Source organism: Caloenas nicobarica, chromosome 27 (genome assembly GCF_036013445.1).
Source record: "Caloenas nicobarica isolate bCalNic1 chromosome 27, bCalNic1.hap1, whole genome shotgun sequence".
Classification (NCBI taxonomy): domain Eukaryota; kingdom Metazoa; phylum Chordata; class Aves; order Columbiformes; family Columbidae; genus Caloenas; species Caloenas nicobarica.
The window spans coordinates 1,389,826-1,405,553 of NC_088271.1; the positions used below are offsets into that span (position 1 = coordinate 1,389,826).

A 15,728-nucleotide genomic window follows, 5' to 3' on the forward strand; every position below is an offset into this window, starting at 1 on the left:
CAGCGATGTCCCCCAGGTCACCAGCACACAGGGGACCAGCTCTCCTGGGAGATCCCAGCGGCTCATCCCAACCTCAGTGTCATCGGAGATGGCATCAGCTGTCCCTTTTGTCACCCTCCCAGGGCTGCACCCCCACATTCCTCTGCCCTTCGGGGTCTGCAGGACCCACAACCGTCTCCTCGCAGAGAAAGAATTGGGTGCTCGGGATGTTTCAAAACCCCAGGCCGGTGGGTGCAGCTGCCCCGACACACGTGCTTCAAGTGTATTTAATACTTACATACAAAAAGGGACAATGTTTAAGGGTGTAAAAAAAAGTCGGTAGGAAAAGCGGCACAGACAAGTGTCTGGACAGGCAGGGATCAGTCCGGGTCAGGTAGGGAGAGGCTCCACCTTCATCTTCTTCACCGTCGTTGGCCCCATGTCCAGGCTGGGACGCTCCTGCTTCAGACTGTCACGGCGTTCCCCCCGCGTGGTCCCAAGGTCAGGGCCGAGCCCCCCTGTGCCGTTCTGCTGGGACAAGGGCTCCTCCTTCAGTGGCCCGTGAGCCCCAGGGGCAAATTCAAAGAGCTGTTCGGGTTTGGGGAGCTCAGCGCTTTCCACCACCACCGGCCCCGTCCACTCCGGGACCTCCAGCCCCAAATGCTTCATCAGCTTCGTCATGACATCGTCGACGTAGGCGTGGATGCGCAGGTCGGCCTGTTTGTCCTGGGGCAAGCGAGGGCAAGTATGGTGTTAGGGGACAAACAGAATGTGTGAGGACAAACGTCCCCTCCCGGGGAGCGTGTGGGGACAGGGCCTGGGTGGTGGCTCAGCTGCACGTGGGACCCAGGGCTCCTGTCCCCAAGACATTGTCCCTGGTGGAACAGGAGCGGACTAGTGACTAGTGAGCCCGGGACAGAGTGGGACAGGGACAAAGGAGCTCTAATGACATCTCAGAACACCCCCAGCCCTCATTATTTCACAGAATAACAGAATCATTTTGGTTGGAAAAGCCTCTCAGCATCATCGCATCCAACCATTAATCCAACCCTGGCACTAACACACATCCCACGCTCACACTCACGTGTTTGGTTGCTTGCAGGTTGACTATGACCAGCTTCCCTCCTCTCTTCTTGGTGATCAGCGGGAGGTTGCCGCTGGGTTTGATCTGCAGAGAGGTCCCCAGCGTGACAGAGAGATCAGCTTTCCTGTGGGGAGGAGACAAAACATCCAGAGCAGAGAAAAAGCCGCGTTTGTTTGCAGGCTGCTCCTCCTACCCTGCTCCAGCGCAGGCTCCCCGAGCTCCCCAGCCGGGAAGCAAAGCCGCGGCCACAATGTGCAGTGGTTTCACTCGGCCACTTTCCGGGGAGAGGGCTGAGTGCTGCCGTGCTGTGGGTGCAGCCCCAGGGCTGCGAGGCACAAAACGCGACCAACAAAGCCAGGCAGGGCTGGCCCGAGGGCCGCGGCGGTGCTGGCAGAGCCCGGGCAGCGCCCCGGGCACCAGGAGCCGCGGTGTGACCGGCCCGAGTGCCGTTACCTGCAGGCTTCGTCTGCCAGCGTGAGGTCACGGTCGGGCAGGGAATCTTCCCAGTCCAGAATGGTGTCTCGTAACTTCCCTCTAGAAAACACACACAGGGACCGTGGTTTCGCCTGCCAGGCAGGGACAGGCAGCAGAGCTGCCCTGGGAGAGGGGACAGTGACCCAGATCCTGTCCCACCTGCCTGCTCCAGCATTGTGGAGGGACAGAGAGCCCAGACACGCCGAGGGGACTCACCGGTAGGTGAGGGGAGGTACAGAATTCACCTGCGTGGGAGATTTTGTGGCTGGTGCTACAACAGCCACATTAAACATTAAAGCCCCAGCTGTTTTGCTGTGGCAGTTCATGTGCCTTTCGCTCCCCAAAACCAGAGCTGAGCCTGCGGAGCTCTGCCCCACGGCCCAGAGCCGCGGAAAAGCAGCTTGGCCAGGCTCGGTGAGCCCGGGCGAGGAAGCGCGAGGGGCACGCGGAGCAGGTCTGGGGGCAGGATTACCCCAGAGAACCTGCAGCTGCAGAGCAGGACGCACCATCCACGTGTCCCCACGCAAGGCAGGACACCAGGGCAGCACAGCGGCCACGTCCAGCTGGAGGGGACGGGGCTCCAGAGCCGCCAGCCCACAGCAGAGCCCTCTCTAACACTAGCACAGAGTTTATCCGTGTGGGAAGACCCCCCGAGGAGGCTGGGACTCCTTGGAGATGGTGCTGGGCTCTTATCTGGGTTGTTTTGAGATCTCCCGTGCACCCCCTGCTTCTTCACCTGAGCTGGAGGGAATGTAGGCCTGGCCTTGCAAAGCCAAGCCCACAGCAGAGCTGCTCGCTCGGCTGAACACGTCCCTGCCGCCCCGTGTCCCGGCACACGTACCTGCAGGCCCGCAGCCCCCGGGCTTTGGTGACGCTGCACAACCGGCCCGTCGGCTTCAGCCCCATGCTGCCCACCACGGCGTCCCGCACGTACTGCCTGCGGGAGACGGCCAACTCAGGGACCAACGCGCAGGGAGGCGGCACCCGCGGGGAAACGTGCCCCCCGATACGGCACATCTCACACCACGGACACGGGAGGGAGCGGGTGGGTCAGACTCTGTTCAGTGGTGCCCAACGACAGGGTGAGGGGCAACGGGCATGGACTGAAATATAGGAGGTTCCGTCTGAATATGAGGAGAAAATAATTTATTTTGAGGGTGCCCAGAGAAGCCGTGGAGTCTCCTTCTCTGGAGATACTCAAAACCCACCTGGACACGTTCTTGTGCAACCTGCGCTGGTGAACGTGCGTTAGCAGGGGGGTTGGACTAGATGATCTCAAGAGGTTCCTTCCAAACCCAACAGTGACTCTGTGGGATTTTGGGTGGTTCTGCAATGGCTCAGAGCCACAAGCAATGTGTGGAGCATCTCAGCCCTTAAAATCACGGAATAGTTTGGGCTGGAAGGGACCTTCAAAGGTCATCTAGTCCTTCATCGATCTGCCTGCGTCTCTCACCAGGCTGACAGCAGCTCTGACCCACAGATCTGCCACAAACCAGGATGGCAAATCCAGCTTGCAGCAACCTCCAGTGTTCCCTGGGGACAGCAGCAAAGCCCCCACCCCGCTGACGTCCCCTCCCCAGGCTCGGAGCTCACGTACTTGCCGCATTTCACGCACTCTTCCACAAACATGTTCCCGTGGAGCTCGGCCAGCTTGTCCCTGCGGGAGGAAGGGCAGCAGTGAGCTGGGAAGGGTGGGGGGCGATTGGGAAAGCTGCCCAAACCACCCCCCTCGCCAGGGACCCTGAACATCAAGGGTTTTTCCTCATTTTCCAGACCTATCGGGTGGGACGGGCTGAGGGGAATTATATCAGCTATAGACAAATCTGACACAGCTGCATCAGAGCCAGGCACAAGCGCCTGAGCATCAGCTGGGGCTGACCTCATCTCATCACCCTCTGAATTATCACCATAATCTCTCTTCTCTAAATTCAAGCTGGTTTATGAACCCCTTCCCACACCAGCACATCCCAGGTTCCACTCCCTGTATCAGTGGGCAGACATCTTCTAAGCCAGACTTGGAAACCAAGGCCCAGCATCAAACGTTTGCCACACTAACAGGGCAGCGAGAATGGCCCCGTGACAGCGGCTGGGAAAGGCAGAGGGAGCCAGAGATGGGGCGGGAGAGGCAGTACCGTGGGAATCCCGAACGCACGTGCAGGCCGTCCACGTTCTGGCTGACCAGGAATTTCAGGATGCCGACTCTCTGCAGCCCCAGCAGTGCCATGTGGGTCTTGGAGGGGCGGGCGTTCTCAAAGGTGGTGTCGAATTTTGGGGAGAGCCCCTTCTCTTCCATAGTCCAGACACCATTGGGTCCCCTGTAGCAATGGGGACAGAAAGAGCGAGAACTGAGCGCTCAGGCTCTAAGAAAAAGGTTCTAAGTGCACCACAAACCCTATCAATGGAGGACGAGCAAGGCACAGTCTGGAAAAGGCTCCAGGGAGACCTTATTGCGGCCTTTCTGTACTTAAAGGAGTCGATAAGAAAGATGGGGACAGACTTTTGAGCAGGGCCTGTTGTGATAGGACAAGGGGTGATGGTTTTAAACTAAAGGAGGGAGATTCAGGCTGGACATGAGGAAGAAATTGTTGGCCCTGAGGGTGGTGAGAGCCTGGCCCAGGTTGGCCAGAGAGGTGGTGGCTGAACCATCCCTGGAGACATCCCAGGCCAGGCTGGACGGGGCTCTGAGCAACCTGAGCTGGTGCAGATGTCCCTGCTCATGGCAGGGGGGCACTGGGGGAGCTGGGAAGGGCCCTTCAACACAAACTGTTCTACGATTCTATGATTCTAAATGAAGGTCATGGATCACCAGCGACTTTTGTTGCTGACGTACACAAAGTGTACGCAGGGCTTCTCAGGGTAGGGCTTAACATCAAACGGGTGTGCAAGAGGGAAAGGGTATTTTCAACAGGAGGGCTGGAGAAGGTCTGGCTGGAGTAGCAGGAAACAGTCCAGAGCTTCACAGGACGTGAGAGAGAGACTCGGAGGAGGTGCCATCCTGCCCAGCGCCCTTACCTGAAGTCAGGAATCCCTGAGGCGGTGCTGATTCCAGCCCCCGTGTGAAACACCACATTGGAGGAACTCCTGATCAAGTCCGCCAGCTCCCGCACCTTCCTCTCCAGCTCCTCCGGCGGGTCAAAAATCTGAGCAGAGGAGACAAACCACCACGGGGATGGAGAGACGCAGGAACGGATCCTACGCACCCCCCGGTGCAACAACCCAGTAAACCACAATTCTTTCTTATCCATGAAAGGAAAGATTTTGCAATCCTTAATGATAAAAGCATTTAATCAGAGAGAAACAGCGTCGTGTAAACCATCTCCACGCAGCATAAGGGCTCAAAAGACCGAAGGCAGACGGGGGCATTTCTTGCCCTCGCTGACAGGCAGCTGACACCCCAAGGAGTGGCCGGGATCCAGGGAGGACAGGAGCGAGCCCGGTGTCACCCCACGTGCGCCCAGCTCCAGCTGTCCCGGCACAGCCACCGGCCTGGGGACAGGACGGGGCCGAGGGACGGCGAGGTGCACGGGAAGCCACGCAGGTGGGGGCCACGGGGACGCTGTGCGGGGACAGGGCCCTGCGCCCACCCAGCTTTCTAGCACGGGGACAAGATTTCGTTTCTGCAAGATGCTTCTCCAGCCTGGGCTGCTGGGGGACAGGGACACAGGACAGGCCGCTGTCCCCTCAGCCCCCCAGGGTCAGGACAGGCCCCTGTCCCTGTCCCCTCACCCCCAAACATGCTGTGTGCTGACTGAGGACCGCTGAGGACGTGGGGTCAGGGCCACCCCCTCGGATCCCTGGGGGGGATACAAAGGGTCCCCACGTGGCCGGGAGCCCCTGTTGGGGGGGGACACAAAACAGGGGGACAGTGCTGGGCCTGGATGACAAAAAGGAGGGAGCCATGGGGCTGGGGACAGGGCAGGAGCCATGGGGCTGGGGGGACACGGAGGGAGCCGCGGGCCTGGGGACACGGCAAGGGCCGTGGGGCTGGGGGGACAAGGAGGGAGCCGTGGGGTGGGCCTGAGGGGACACAAAGGGGCCCCCGGTGCCGGGGTCCCCACGGGAGACACTCACGGGCCCGCGGGCCCGGTTACCAAGGAAACCCGCCAGGCCGGAGCAGTCCCCGGGGGACCCGGGCCCCGCCGAACCGCGCTCACCTCGGGGAGGCCGCACTTGCCCTTGTCCGAGTACGGCGAGAGCCCGGCCGCGTAATTCACCGCCATGGCCCGTCCCGGCCGCCGGAGCGCGCATTGTTGCCAGCCCCGCGGCCGGGCGGAAGCGCGCAGGGACGCCGCGGAGAGCAGTGCGCATGTGCGGGCAGCGCCCAGGGGTCGGCGGCGCCGCCGCCATCTTTGTGCCGGGCGGGAAGGGGTTTGGGGGGGTCGCTGCCCTCACCTTGCCAGGACTGCGATAAGGGGGGTGGGGGGTGGAAAGCGGGCAGGGGGTGTCAGGGAAGGGCAGGGGGTGCCAGGCCGAGGGAGGGGGTGCCAACACGGGCAGGGGCTGCCAGAAACGGCTATGGGTGCTGGCAAGGGCAGGGGGTGCCAGGGAAGGGCAGGGGGTGCCAGCAGGTCGGGGCTCAACCGTTGTCATTATCGCTTAAAAGAATAGCTCCTGTCTGCAATTACTAACCTAAAGATTCATAAATCCTTTAGTTTTGAGTCAGTCTGACAACACAACCATGCCCTACGCTCCCTGCAGATCCCAGACAGGGCCAGGGAGCCCGACGTTGCTGCCATTAGACCCCTGTCTGCGCCGTGTCCCCCCACCTCCCTCCCCCTGGGCATGCCAGGGGTGCAGGCAGACCCCCTCCCCAGACCGGGCTGGTCCCCCCGAGCCCCCGCCTGCCCAGTGCTGCCAGCTGTAACCGCAGCCCGGCCGTAACCCAACTCCTCCGCGTCTGGGCCCCCGTCTCCGGTCACCGCGGCCGGTGGGGAGGCGCAGCCGGCGAGGACGGGGCTCGGGAGCGGCGGGTCTGGGGGCGGCTGAGCCCACAGCGCTGGAGGAGAGACCCTCGAGCGCGGCCGTCCCCTGTCCAGGTGCTGCGGGGCTGGGGCTGCAGCTGCCATGAAGAGCCTGAAGGCCAAGTTCAGGAAGGCGGACGTGAGTGCAGTCCCCAGAGACATGGGGACCTGCCCTGGGATGTCCCAGATTTCACAGGGACACCGGGACCTACCCTGGGATGTCCATGGGGACATGGGGACCTGCCCTGGGATGTCATGGGGCCCTGCATGGGGTGTCCCAAATTTCACAGGGACACCGGGACCTACCCTGGGATGTCCATGGGGACATGGGGACCTGCCCTGGGATGTCCCAAATTTCACAGGGACACTGGGACCTACCCTGGGATGCCCATGGGGACATGGGGACCTGCCCTGGGATGTCATGGGGCCCTGCATGGGGTGTCCCAAATTTCACAGGGACATGAGGACGTGGGGGTCTTCCCCAGGACGTCCCCAGTGTCACAGGGGCATGGGGACCTGCCCTGGGCTGTCCTTGGGGACTTGACAGGGACGTCCATGGGGATCTGCCCCAGCATGTCCATGGGAACATGGGGACCTGCCAGGGATGTCCCAAATTTCACAAGGATGTGAAAACATGGGGGTCTTCCCCAGGATGTCCCCAGTGCCACAGCGACATGGGGACCTGCCCCGGGACGTGGGGTGGCTGCTCGCCATGGGGACAGCAGCCCCACGGAGGTCATCACGGCCACCCTGGGCAGTGGGACTGAGCTCCCAGTGCACCCAAGGGTGCTCCCAGGGCCGTCGGTGGGAGCGGGGCACAGCAAAGGAAAAAAGGCAGCGCCGGGGAGATGGAAGCGAGTCCCAGGTCCCCTCCCTGTCCCCTCCCTGGGGACGGCTGCCAGTTTTCCAGCTGCCACAGCCAGTGAAACCCACATGTCGATGCTCCTCAATTATTCAGCACCAGCCTGGCACGGGGCCGTGGGCTCTCGCCATCCCGCACACCGGGCAGAGGGTGACAGTGCTGTCCCCGAGCCCATGGCAGCACTGGGGACACGTGTTTGGGGACACATGGACGCACATTGAAGGCCCCCACATGGAGTCTGTGTCTCCTTGCGGGGAGGCCACAGGCAGGGGGGTCCTTCCCCTCCCTTGGCCCCAGGGCTGGGGTGGGGGGGAAATCTGTGCCCCCCAGGGCAGGGCAGGGGGTCCCACGTTCCCCTCCTCGGGGTGCAGGATCTGGGTGGCAGGAGGATGCTCAGCCCCTTGGTTTGGGGGTGCATCGCTGCCTCGCCTTGAGCATGGCGTGGCGAAGCTGCTCCCCCCCCGCAACCCCTCCCGCTTTAACTGGGACCAGTCTGGCTGCTGGTCCCTGACTGGGACCTCGGTCCCTGCTCCGTGACGGGGATGCGGGGCTGCCTGGAGCTGTGGATGCTGGAGAGGGAGCGAAGGAGGGGAAGGAGGAGGGAGGGATGGAGGGAGGGATGGAGGGAGGGATGGAGGGAGGCGGGTCCCGGCTCCCACTGCGGCAGCTCCCGGCCCCCCCGGGCAGCGATGCTGGACCCAGCCGGGCTTTGGGGTCCCCGGCGCAGAGCCCCGAGCTGCCCCGGCCCAGGCGGGGGGCAGGGGGTGCATGGCTGCCCGCCGCCTCCTCCTCAGCACCATGAAGCAGATCTGCCTCTGCGCCACCGCCTCCTTCGCGGTACGTCCCTGTCCTCCATCTCCGCTCCCCTTTAGTGACGTCCTGCGGGGTAAGATGTGTCACCCCCACCCCACCTGGGGTCCCCATCCCCATCCCGGGGCTCCGCTGCGTGCTCTCCAACCTGCTTTGTCCTTGCATGACAAGGGTGTGGGGGGCAGCAGGCACCGCCCTCCCAGTTTGCCCAGTAACCCTGGGAGACTGGTCTATCCCCTGGCCCCGCAGAGCCGGAGGGGCTTGCAGGGGACACGGTGACACAGGTCCCGTGCCTGGCACCGGGCAGCAGGCTGGCGAGGGGCAGGATGCGGCTCCCCAAGGGTGACATCCATTTCCTGCTGCCGCGGCTGCAGCGAGCTCTGGTTTGTTGTCACCGGCTGCGGGGTGACCCCAGGGGTCCCCGTGCTGGTCCTGTCCCGCTGTGGGTCACCCCCTCAGGATGGGGACATGCAGGACCCCAGGGTCAGCCCCACATCCAGCCCCGGGGAGTGGGGTCGCGTTGTGTCCCGTGCGTCCCAGGGAGCCTGGAGCCGTCCCGGGGGACATGATGCCGCTGCCAGCTGAGCTCAGCCTTGGTGTGGAGCAAAGCGGGGCTGGGAACGGGCTTAGTGGGGAGACCTGGGCAGAGATGGGGCTCAGGCACCCCATGGGTGTTGGCTGCGTGTCACATCGGGGTCATCGGGGTGGCAGGGGCAAACCCTGGGGTGCGGGCGACCAGGCAGTGTGGGCTCGCTCCCAAACCCTACCTGTCCACGGGTAAACGGGGGCAGCTCTGTAAATGCCCCGGTCTGCAAGCTGCAAACTGTGGGGGTGCTGAAGGGGATCCTCGCCCCAGTCAGCTCCCCCAGTTAAACCCTATGTGGCTGGGGCCAGACACCACAGCACCCAGGAGAGGGGCTGGTCAGCCCCAGGGACAGGGTGGGTGGAAGGGAGCAGGGCTGGGACGAGGATGGGCACCCGAGCCCGTCCCTGGGGACAGCACACCTGTCACCTCTGTGGGCCCTGAGCAACCTGACGTGTAGATGAGGTTCTTAGGGACATGGGTTAGTGGCAGAGTTAGGTTATGGTTGGACTCGATGATCTTAAGGGTCTCTCCACTCCAAAAGATTCCATGATCTGGGTGCAGATGTCCCTGCTCATTGCAGGGGGTTGGACTAGATGAGCTTTGAAGGTCCCTTCCCACCCAAACTATTGTGTGATTCTTCATTGCAGAGCCAGGACTGGACCAAGAATGATGAGAAGCTCCTGCAAGCTGTGGACTACAACGATGCTGGGAGGGTGACATCTCTCCTTGTCCGGAAGGGCCTGGTGGCCACCAAGTTGGACTCGGAGGGCAAATCCGCGTAAGTGCTGGCCCATGTCCCTGGGACACCAGTGACACAGGGCTGGAGACAAGCCTGGGAGCCAGGGACGTGAGTCCAACAGCCCTTGTTCTTGCTGCAGGTTCCACCTGGCCGCCATGCGGGGGAACGTGGACTGTCTGGAGGCCATGCTGGCTCACGGCGTGGATGCCATGACCAAGGACAGCTCGGGTGAGGGCACGGCCACCACACGCCCCCGGTGAACGCCAGGGACCAGACACCCTGGTTATTCCCACCTTGATGGCAGGTGTTGAGGCTGAGGGGACAGAGGGGACAGCCACACCTGTGGGGGCTGGAAATTGTCCCAGCTTCCTATGGGGACTCGAGCACCAACCGATGGTGCTGCTGGGGATGTTCCGTAACCATTCAGCCCCCACCCAGGCGATCCTCCTGTGTGCCCATCCATCCATCTGTCCCCTAGCCGGTCCCCTCTGCTGCAGACCCATTGTCTGTCCTCTGAGCCGTCCGTCTGTCCCTCTCCTCAGGTTACACCGCCCTGCACCTGGCATCCAAGCACGGCCACCCCCAGTGCGTCAGCAAGCTCCTGCAGGTACGGCGCTGGGAGCAGGGAGGATGCTGCGCCAGCACCGTGTCCTCTGTGCCCTTCAACTCCCTTCCCTCACCAGAAGTGCTGGTTGGCGCGGTGGCTCCCGGCTCTGCCTGGCACCTGCGTGTCTGTCTGTCTGTCCCCCTGTAACCCAGGCTCTCTCCCTCAGGCCTCTTGCCCCGTGGACGTGGCTGACAGCAGCGGCCGCACCGCGCTGCACCACGCAGGTGAGTGGGGACAGTGCCAGCCCCGTCCTGCTCCTGTCCCCGCGGGGAGCAGAGCGCTCAGCCTCTGTCCTTCTCCCCAGCGGTCAGCGGCTGCATCTCGTGCTCCGAGATCCTCTGCGATTTCAAGGCTCCCTTGAACGTCAAGGACAAGGTGAGATCCCTCTGCTCCTCGCCCTGCTGCGCTGCGCAGAGCAGCACGGGGCCAGGCTGGGGCTGCTCGGAAATGCAGCAGCTTCTGGGGCGGAAACGGAGCAGCTTCTGGGGTGGAAACCGAGCAGCTTCTGGGGTGGAAACGCAGCAGTTCCTGGGGTGGAAACGGAGCAGCTTCTGGGGTGGAAATGCAGCAGTTTCTGGGGTGCTAATGCAGCAGTTTCCGAGGTAGAAACACAGCAGCTGGGGTTCCTGGAGTGAAAACATGAAGTGGGACGTAGAAGTCTGGGGGATAATGGGAGTGGAGAGCTCCACGGGGGGATCTGAGCCTTTTCTGCATGTCCTCACCCGTCCCTGCCCAGGATGGCTCCACGCCGCTCATCCTTGCTGCCAAGATGAGCCACTCGGAGCTGTGCCGGTACCTGCTGCACCGCGGCGCGGCCGTCAACAGCCGGGACCTGCAGGGGAGGTGAGTCTGTGCGGGTGGGGACTGGGGACAGACGGGCGGACAGACGGAACGGGCGCTGTCACCTCTGCTCAGGACAGCCTTGATGGTGGCCTGCGAGAACGGCAGCGTGGAGACGGTGGAGGTGCTGGTCAACGCCGGCGCCCGGGTGGCCGTGGTGGACTCCATGGGTCACGACGCCGCTCACTACAGCCTGGCCACGGGCAATGCGCTCATCCAGCACTTCCTGCAAGAGGCTGCTCAGCGCCGGTCCTGGGCCAGCGGTGAGGCCGCCGTGCCACCCTGGGGCTCCTTCTCCAGACCCACGGGGGGTTCTCACCCTTGGGGTGATGTGGGGCAGGGCTGGAAGAGGCTGAGCAAGGTTGGGGGGCTCACACCCCCTTTTCCTGTACGCTGCGGGTGCTTTTGCCTGTGCTGTCACCAGCCGGGAGCTGGGAGGTGGTTCCGAGCCTCGCTTGCCTGTCTCAGCATCTTGCACACACTTGCGCACTCGTGTTCACACGTGTGTACCAGCCAGCGTGTCTGTATGCGTGTCTGTGCACGCGTCTCCCCGTGTCTGCACACGCGTGTGCGTCCCTGCCTGTCACGCATCAAGTATTTCCCCTTATCTGTCTGTCTGTGTGTGCCCCTTTTACGCACACGTGTCCCCCTGTGCATGCACGTGTGTCTCCCGCTGTGCCCACCCCTACGATCCCCTAAACCTCCCCAAATTTCTCTTTCCTCCTGCTCTGCCCCACAGAAGAGGAATCACCTGAGCAGACGTCCCAGGTAAGGGCTGCCTGGCTGCCACCGCTCCCCAGGGTGACAGTGGAAGGAGAGGTGCCACCTTCGACGTGATGTCCCCTCTGCCTCGGTGTCTCCGCAGACATCTTCGCCCAGCCAGTCGTCTGTCAGGGAGAAGAGCAACACCCCGAGGAAGAGGAAAGCGCCTCTGCCCCCCCTGGGCACCCCCAGCCAGGTGAGAGGGAGCTGGAGGTTCAGCCTGGAGAGCACGAGCTGAGGGGAGACCTCCTGATCTCTGACCTGCCTGAAAGGAGCTTGGAGCCGGGGGGGTCGGGCTCTGCTCCCCAGGAACAAGCGCCAGGACCAGAGGAAACGGCCTCAAGTTGCGCCAGGGGAGGTTGAGGTTGGATCTGGGGAACAATTTCTTCCCCAAAGGGCTGTGGGGCATTGGAACAGGCTGCCCAGGGCAGTGCTGGAGTCACCATCCCTGGAGGGGTTGGACAGACGGAGATGAGGTTCTCGGGACACGGGGCAGTGCCGGGGTCGGTTATGGTTGGACTTCGTGATCTTGGGGGTCTTTTCCAACCTAAATGATTCTGCGGTTCTATGAAAAAGGGCCCTGCACACCCGGAGCGCGGTTTGCCTGTGGAGGCGTGTGCTGCTGGGCTCAGCCTGCCACAGCCCCCGGGAGGGCAGGGGGGCTCCCCCCGCAGGCAGGGGCTGTCGGTGCCGGCGCTGAGGCGGCCGCTGCCGCGCAGGAGGACCGGGACGCCTACGAGGAGATCGTGCGGCTGCGGCAGGAGCGGGCCCAGTTCTTGCAGAAGATCCGGGGCTTGGAGCAGCAGGAGAAGCAGAGACAGGAGGTGCCAGCCATGCCAGCGCGTCCCTAGGCAGCGGAGGGGGTGTGAGGGATGGGGACAGCATTTATCCCTCCCTGTTTTCTCTCTGTGTCCTGCTAGCGGGCAGAGCTGGACGAGGGCTCCCTGCGCTCCATGGAGAAGCAGGTGAGGCCGGTGCAGAGGTCACGGGTGGGTCCTGGTGCTGGGGATGCCGTGGGGACTCTGGTGGCAGCAAAGGGGACACCATGCCCGTGTCCTGCCCCACAGATCCAGGAGCTGGAGGAGAAGCTGGCGGCGCGGGATGGAGAGAAGGAGCAGCTGGGCAAGGAGGTGGAGGCTCTGCGGAGCCGCTTGTCCTCGCTGGAGGTAGGTGGGGGCGGCAGCTGGCAGTGCCAGGGGCCGGGGTGTGCGGGGGGTGACACCGCTCTGCACCCCAGAATGAGAAGGAGAACACGAGCTACGACATCGAGACACTGCAGGACGAGGAGGGAGACCCGCTCGACTTCCCAGGTAGGGTCCTGCCGGCCTCCCAATGGCCCCGTGGGGCTGGTGGCGGCGAGTGGGGACGTGAGCGACACGGCACTGGAGTCCCTGCACCCCGCAGGGGCAGAGCTGCTGCTCTCCAAGAAGACGCTGAGCCCCTCGGCCGAGGAGCTGCTGGCCACACTGCAGGGGCAGGTGCAGTCCCTCACCGTGCAGAACAAGGAGCTGAGGGAGAAAATACAGGCAAGTCCCCATCTGTCTGTCTGTCTGTCCCTCTCTGCGCCTGTCCCCTGGCCCTTGGTGTCCTCACCATCCCCTTGACAGGTGCTGGAGAACTTCGAGCGGGACGAGAGCGACCCGTCCAGCCCGGGGGACGTGGTGCCCGCCAGCCTCTACCGCGCTCTCCAGCGCGAGCTGGAGCGGCTGCGGGCGCAGCGCTCGGAGCCGCCGCGGGGCACGGCCAAGGGGGACGAGGCCAGTGGGCAGAACGGAGCCTCGGAGCAGATGGCGGAGGGGAGCGAGGCACAGCCGGTCTGGAGCTGGGGCGAGTGCAAGGCGGCGCTGGGCGAGCTGCGGGTGCCGCAGGCGCACATCTTGTCCTCCATGCCCGAGCCGGAGGCCGGTGTGCAGCTGGCGGAGGCGCGGGCGGCGCTGGAGCAGCGGGAGCAGCGGGTGAAGGAGCTGCAGGCTCGTCTGGAGGCGGCAGAGGCCGCGGCCTCCCTGGGGGCCTCCCTGGAGGAGGCGTCGAGGGAGAAGGAGGCCTTGCTGGAGCGCTGCGGGCGGGCAGAGGCCGAGGCGGAGGCGCTGCGGCGGGAGCTGGAGGCCAAGGCCAGGGACTGGAAGGCGGCGGGCGGCGCTGAGCCGGAGCCGGGGGCGCTGGAGCAGCGGGTGGCGGAGCTGGTGCGGCAGCAGGAGGAGGTGACGGCGCAGCTGGGGCAGCTGCGGGAGACGCTGGGGCGCCGGGAGGCCGAGCTGGGCAGCCTGCGGGAGCAGCTGGTGGCGCGGCCGGTGGGGCGGCAGGAGCACGAGGAGGCCCTGGCGCGGCTGCGGCGGGCGCAGGCGGAGGCGGAGGCCCGGGTGTCGCGCGAGGAGCACGACCGCGCCACGGCGCTGCTGGAGCGGCAGGCGCGGGCGCTGCGGGAGCGCGCGGCCGAGCTGGAGGTGGCGGCGGAGGCCAAGGGGCGCGAGGCCGCGCGGCTGGAGGCTGAGCTGGCGGCGGCCGTGCCGCGGCGGGAGCACGAGGCGGCGCAGGCCGGGCTGCGGGCCGAGGCGGCGGCGCTGGCCCAGCGGCTGGAAGACCTGTCGCGGCGGCACGAGAAGACGTGCGAGGAGGTGTTCAGGGTGCAGCGGCAGGCGCTGTTCATGAAGAGCGAGCGGCAGGCGGCGGAGGAGCGGCTGGGCGCCGCGCAGAAGCAGCTGGCGGAGGCGCAGGATGAGGCGCGGCGGCTGCGGGAGCTCCACGGGCACGCCGAGGACTCGGCGCGGCTGGTCAGGGACAGGGACAGGAAGGTAGGGGACAGGGTGGGGGTGTCGGGGTCGGTGAGGGGCTCCCGGGTGGGGAAATTGTGGCCTGGGCGCCGCGCGGGTGAGCTGAGCTTGCTGGGTTGCAGGGGAGATGCGGCTGCAAACAAGCACATGCGTGTGTACACAGTTGTGCACACATGTGCACACACGTATCTATGTACACACGCCGGCGCGCACACGTACACCCACATGCACGCTCCTGTTCTCCAGATGCACGCTTGCACACGTCAGTGCACACACAGACACGTGCAGACTTTTGCTGCTCTTCCCCTTTTTTCCTCCCCAAGCTGAGACTGAAATCAGGGGCAGAAGTTTTGGGGGTGAGAAAGCCCCCGCTCTGCCGCTACCCAGGGGCCACCCATGGGTGACAGCGGGCACGGCCATGGGGGGACCCAGGGGAGTTGGGACTTGAGGGGTCCCTGTAACCTCTGTGCAGATCACGGAGCTCTCTAAGGAGGTCTTCAGGTTGAAGGAAGCCCTGAACGCCCTCCCCGAGTCCCGGGGACCCCCGCAGTCACCCCCCGACAGCGCTGCGCTCCAGGCCAGGATCCGTGCGCTGGAGGAGAAGCTGGCGGTGGGTACCGGGGGGCTTGCGGCCGCCACCTGGTGGGTTCTGGGCTCCGCAAGCCCCCAGCCCTGTGCTCAAACCCACTCGCTCTCTTGCAGGACACAGAGATGCGGCACAGTAAGGTGGTGATGCTGTACCGGAGCCACCTGCTCTACGCAGTGCAGGTGGGATGGGGATGTGGCTGTGGGGGAACTGGGGACACTGGTGTGGGGAGGCAGCGAGGGGCTGGACCCAGGTGCCAACCCAGAGGCGCTCGGGCCACGCAGAGTCTGCCTGTTGTCCCCTCTGATGTCCCCACCACTGTCCCCTCCACCCCAGGGCCACATGGACGAGGACGTGCAGCGGCTCCTGTGCCAGATCCTGAGGATGCAGCGGCTGCAGGAGCAGAGCAGATGAGCCCCCAGCAGCACGGCCGCGCCGCAGAGCTCGGTGGCACAGCTGGTGACACGATGGAGGGGACAGGCCCGTGACAGCACCTTCTGTGCCCCTTTGCATCTCGGGGCTCACCCTGTCACTGGCACATACACGCCCACCCCTGCTGCCCCCCACACCCCAGCACAGCAGCAATAAAGTGTTTATATTCACACCAACGCGATGGTTTGTCCCTGGGGGGGACGAGGGGGGACACGGGGCTGGGGGCGAGGTTGGC

The 15,728-nt window shown here is 64.4% G+C and overlaps 2 protein-coding genes across 2 annotated transcripts; one reads left to right on the forward strand and one right to left on the reverse strand.

Moving 5' to 3' along the window:
• Positions 1-235: 235 nt before the first annotated feature.
• SIRT6 (sirtuin 6) lies at positions 236-5,794 on the reverse strand. Its single transcript, XM_065652518.1, has 8 exons — positions 5,692-5,794; positions 4,550-4,677; positions 3,670-3,852; positions 3,135-3,194; positions 2,379-2,474; positions 1,517-1,597; positions 1,064-1,187; positions 236-705 (listed from the first exon to the last, which is right to left on the reverse strand). The coding sequence occupies exons 1-8, from the start codon at positions 5,755-5,757 to the stop codon at positions 370-372; spliced, it is 1,074 nt and encodes a 357-aa protein (XP_065508590.1). The 5' UTR covers positions 5,758-5,794; the 3' UTR covers positions 236-369.
• A 2,226-nt stretch (positions 5,795-8,020) lies between these two features.
• ANKRD24 (ankyrin repeat domain 24) lies at positions 8,021-15,638 on the forward strand. Its single transcript, XM_065652519.1, has 19 exons — positions 8,021-8,197; positions 9,404-9,534; positions 9,635-9,723; positions 10,038-10,102; positions 10,269-10,326; positions 10,407-10,477; positions 10,839-10,945; positions 11,018-11,205; positions 11,682-11,710; positions 11,808-11,900; positions 12,424-12,528; positions 12,625-12,669; positions 12,772-12,870; positions 12,942-13,014; positions 13,109-13,230; positions 13,312-14,496; positions 14,948-15,085; positions 15,178-15,243; positions 15,398-15,638. The coding sequence occupies exons 1-19, from the start codon at positions 8,129-8,131 to the stop codon at positions 15,473-15,475; spliced, it is 2,811 nt and encodes a 936-aa protein (XP_065508591.1). The 5' UTR covers positions 8,021-8,128; the 3' UTR covers positions 15,476-15,638.
• The last annotated feature ends 90 nt before the right edge of the window (positions 15,639-15,728 follow it).

What these genes read in the sequence shown, in the direction of transcription:
- SIRT6 (XM_065652518.1), bottom strand. Translation starts at nt 5,757, where the DNA reads ATGGCGGTGAATTACGCGGCCGGGCTCTCGCCGTACTCGGACAAGGGC. An exon ending in GAGTGCGTGAAATGCGGCAA is followed by an intron (nt 2,475 to 3,134) that starts GTACGTGAGCTC and finishes CGTCTCCCGCAG; the next exon opens with GCAGTACGTGCGGGACGCCG. An exon ending in ACCTGCAAGCAACCAAACAC is followed by an intron (nt 706 to 1,063) that starts GTGAGTGTGAGC and finishes CGCTTGCCCCAG; the next exon opens with GACAAACAGGCCGACCTGCG.
- ANKRD24 (XM_065652519.1), top strand. Translation starts at nt 8,129, where the DNA reads ATGGCTGCCCGCCGCCTCCTCCTCAGCACCATGAAGCAGATCTGCCTC. An exon ending in CACCTGAGCAGACGTCCCAG is followed by an intron (nt 11,711 to 11,807) that starts GTAAGGGCTGCC and finishes GTGTCTCCGCAG; the next exon opens with ACATCTTCGCCCAGCCAGTC. An exon ending in TGCGCTCCATGGAGAAGCAG is followed by an intron (nt 12,670 to 12,771) that starts GTGAGGCCGGTG and finishes CCTGCCCCACAG; the next exon opens with ATCCAGGAGCTGGAGGAGAA.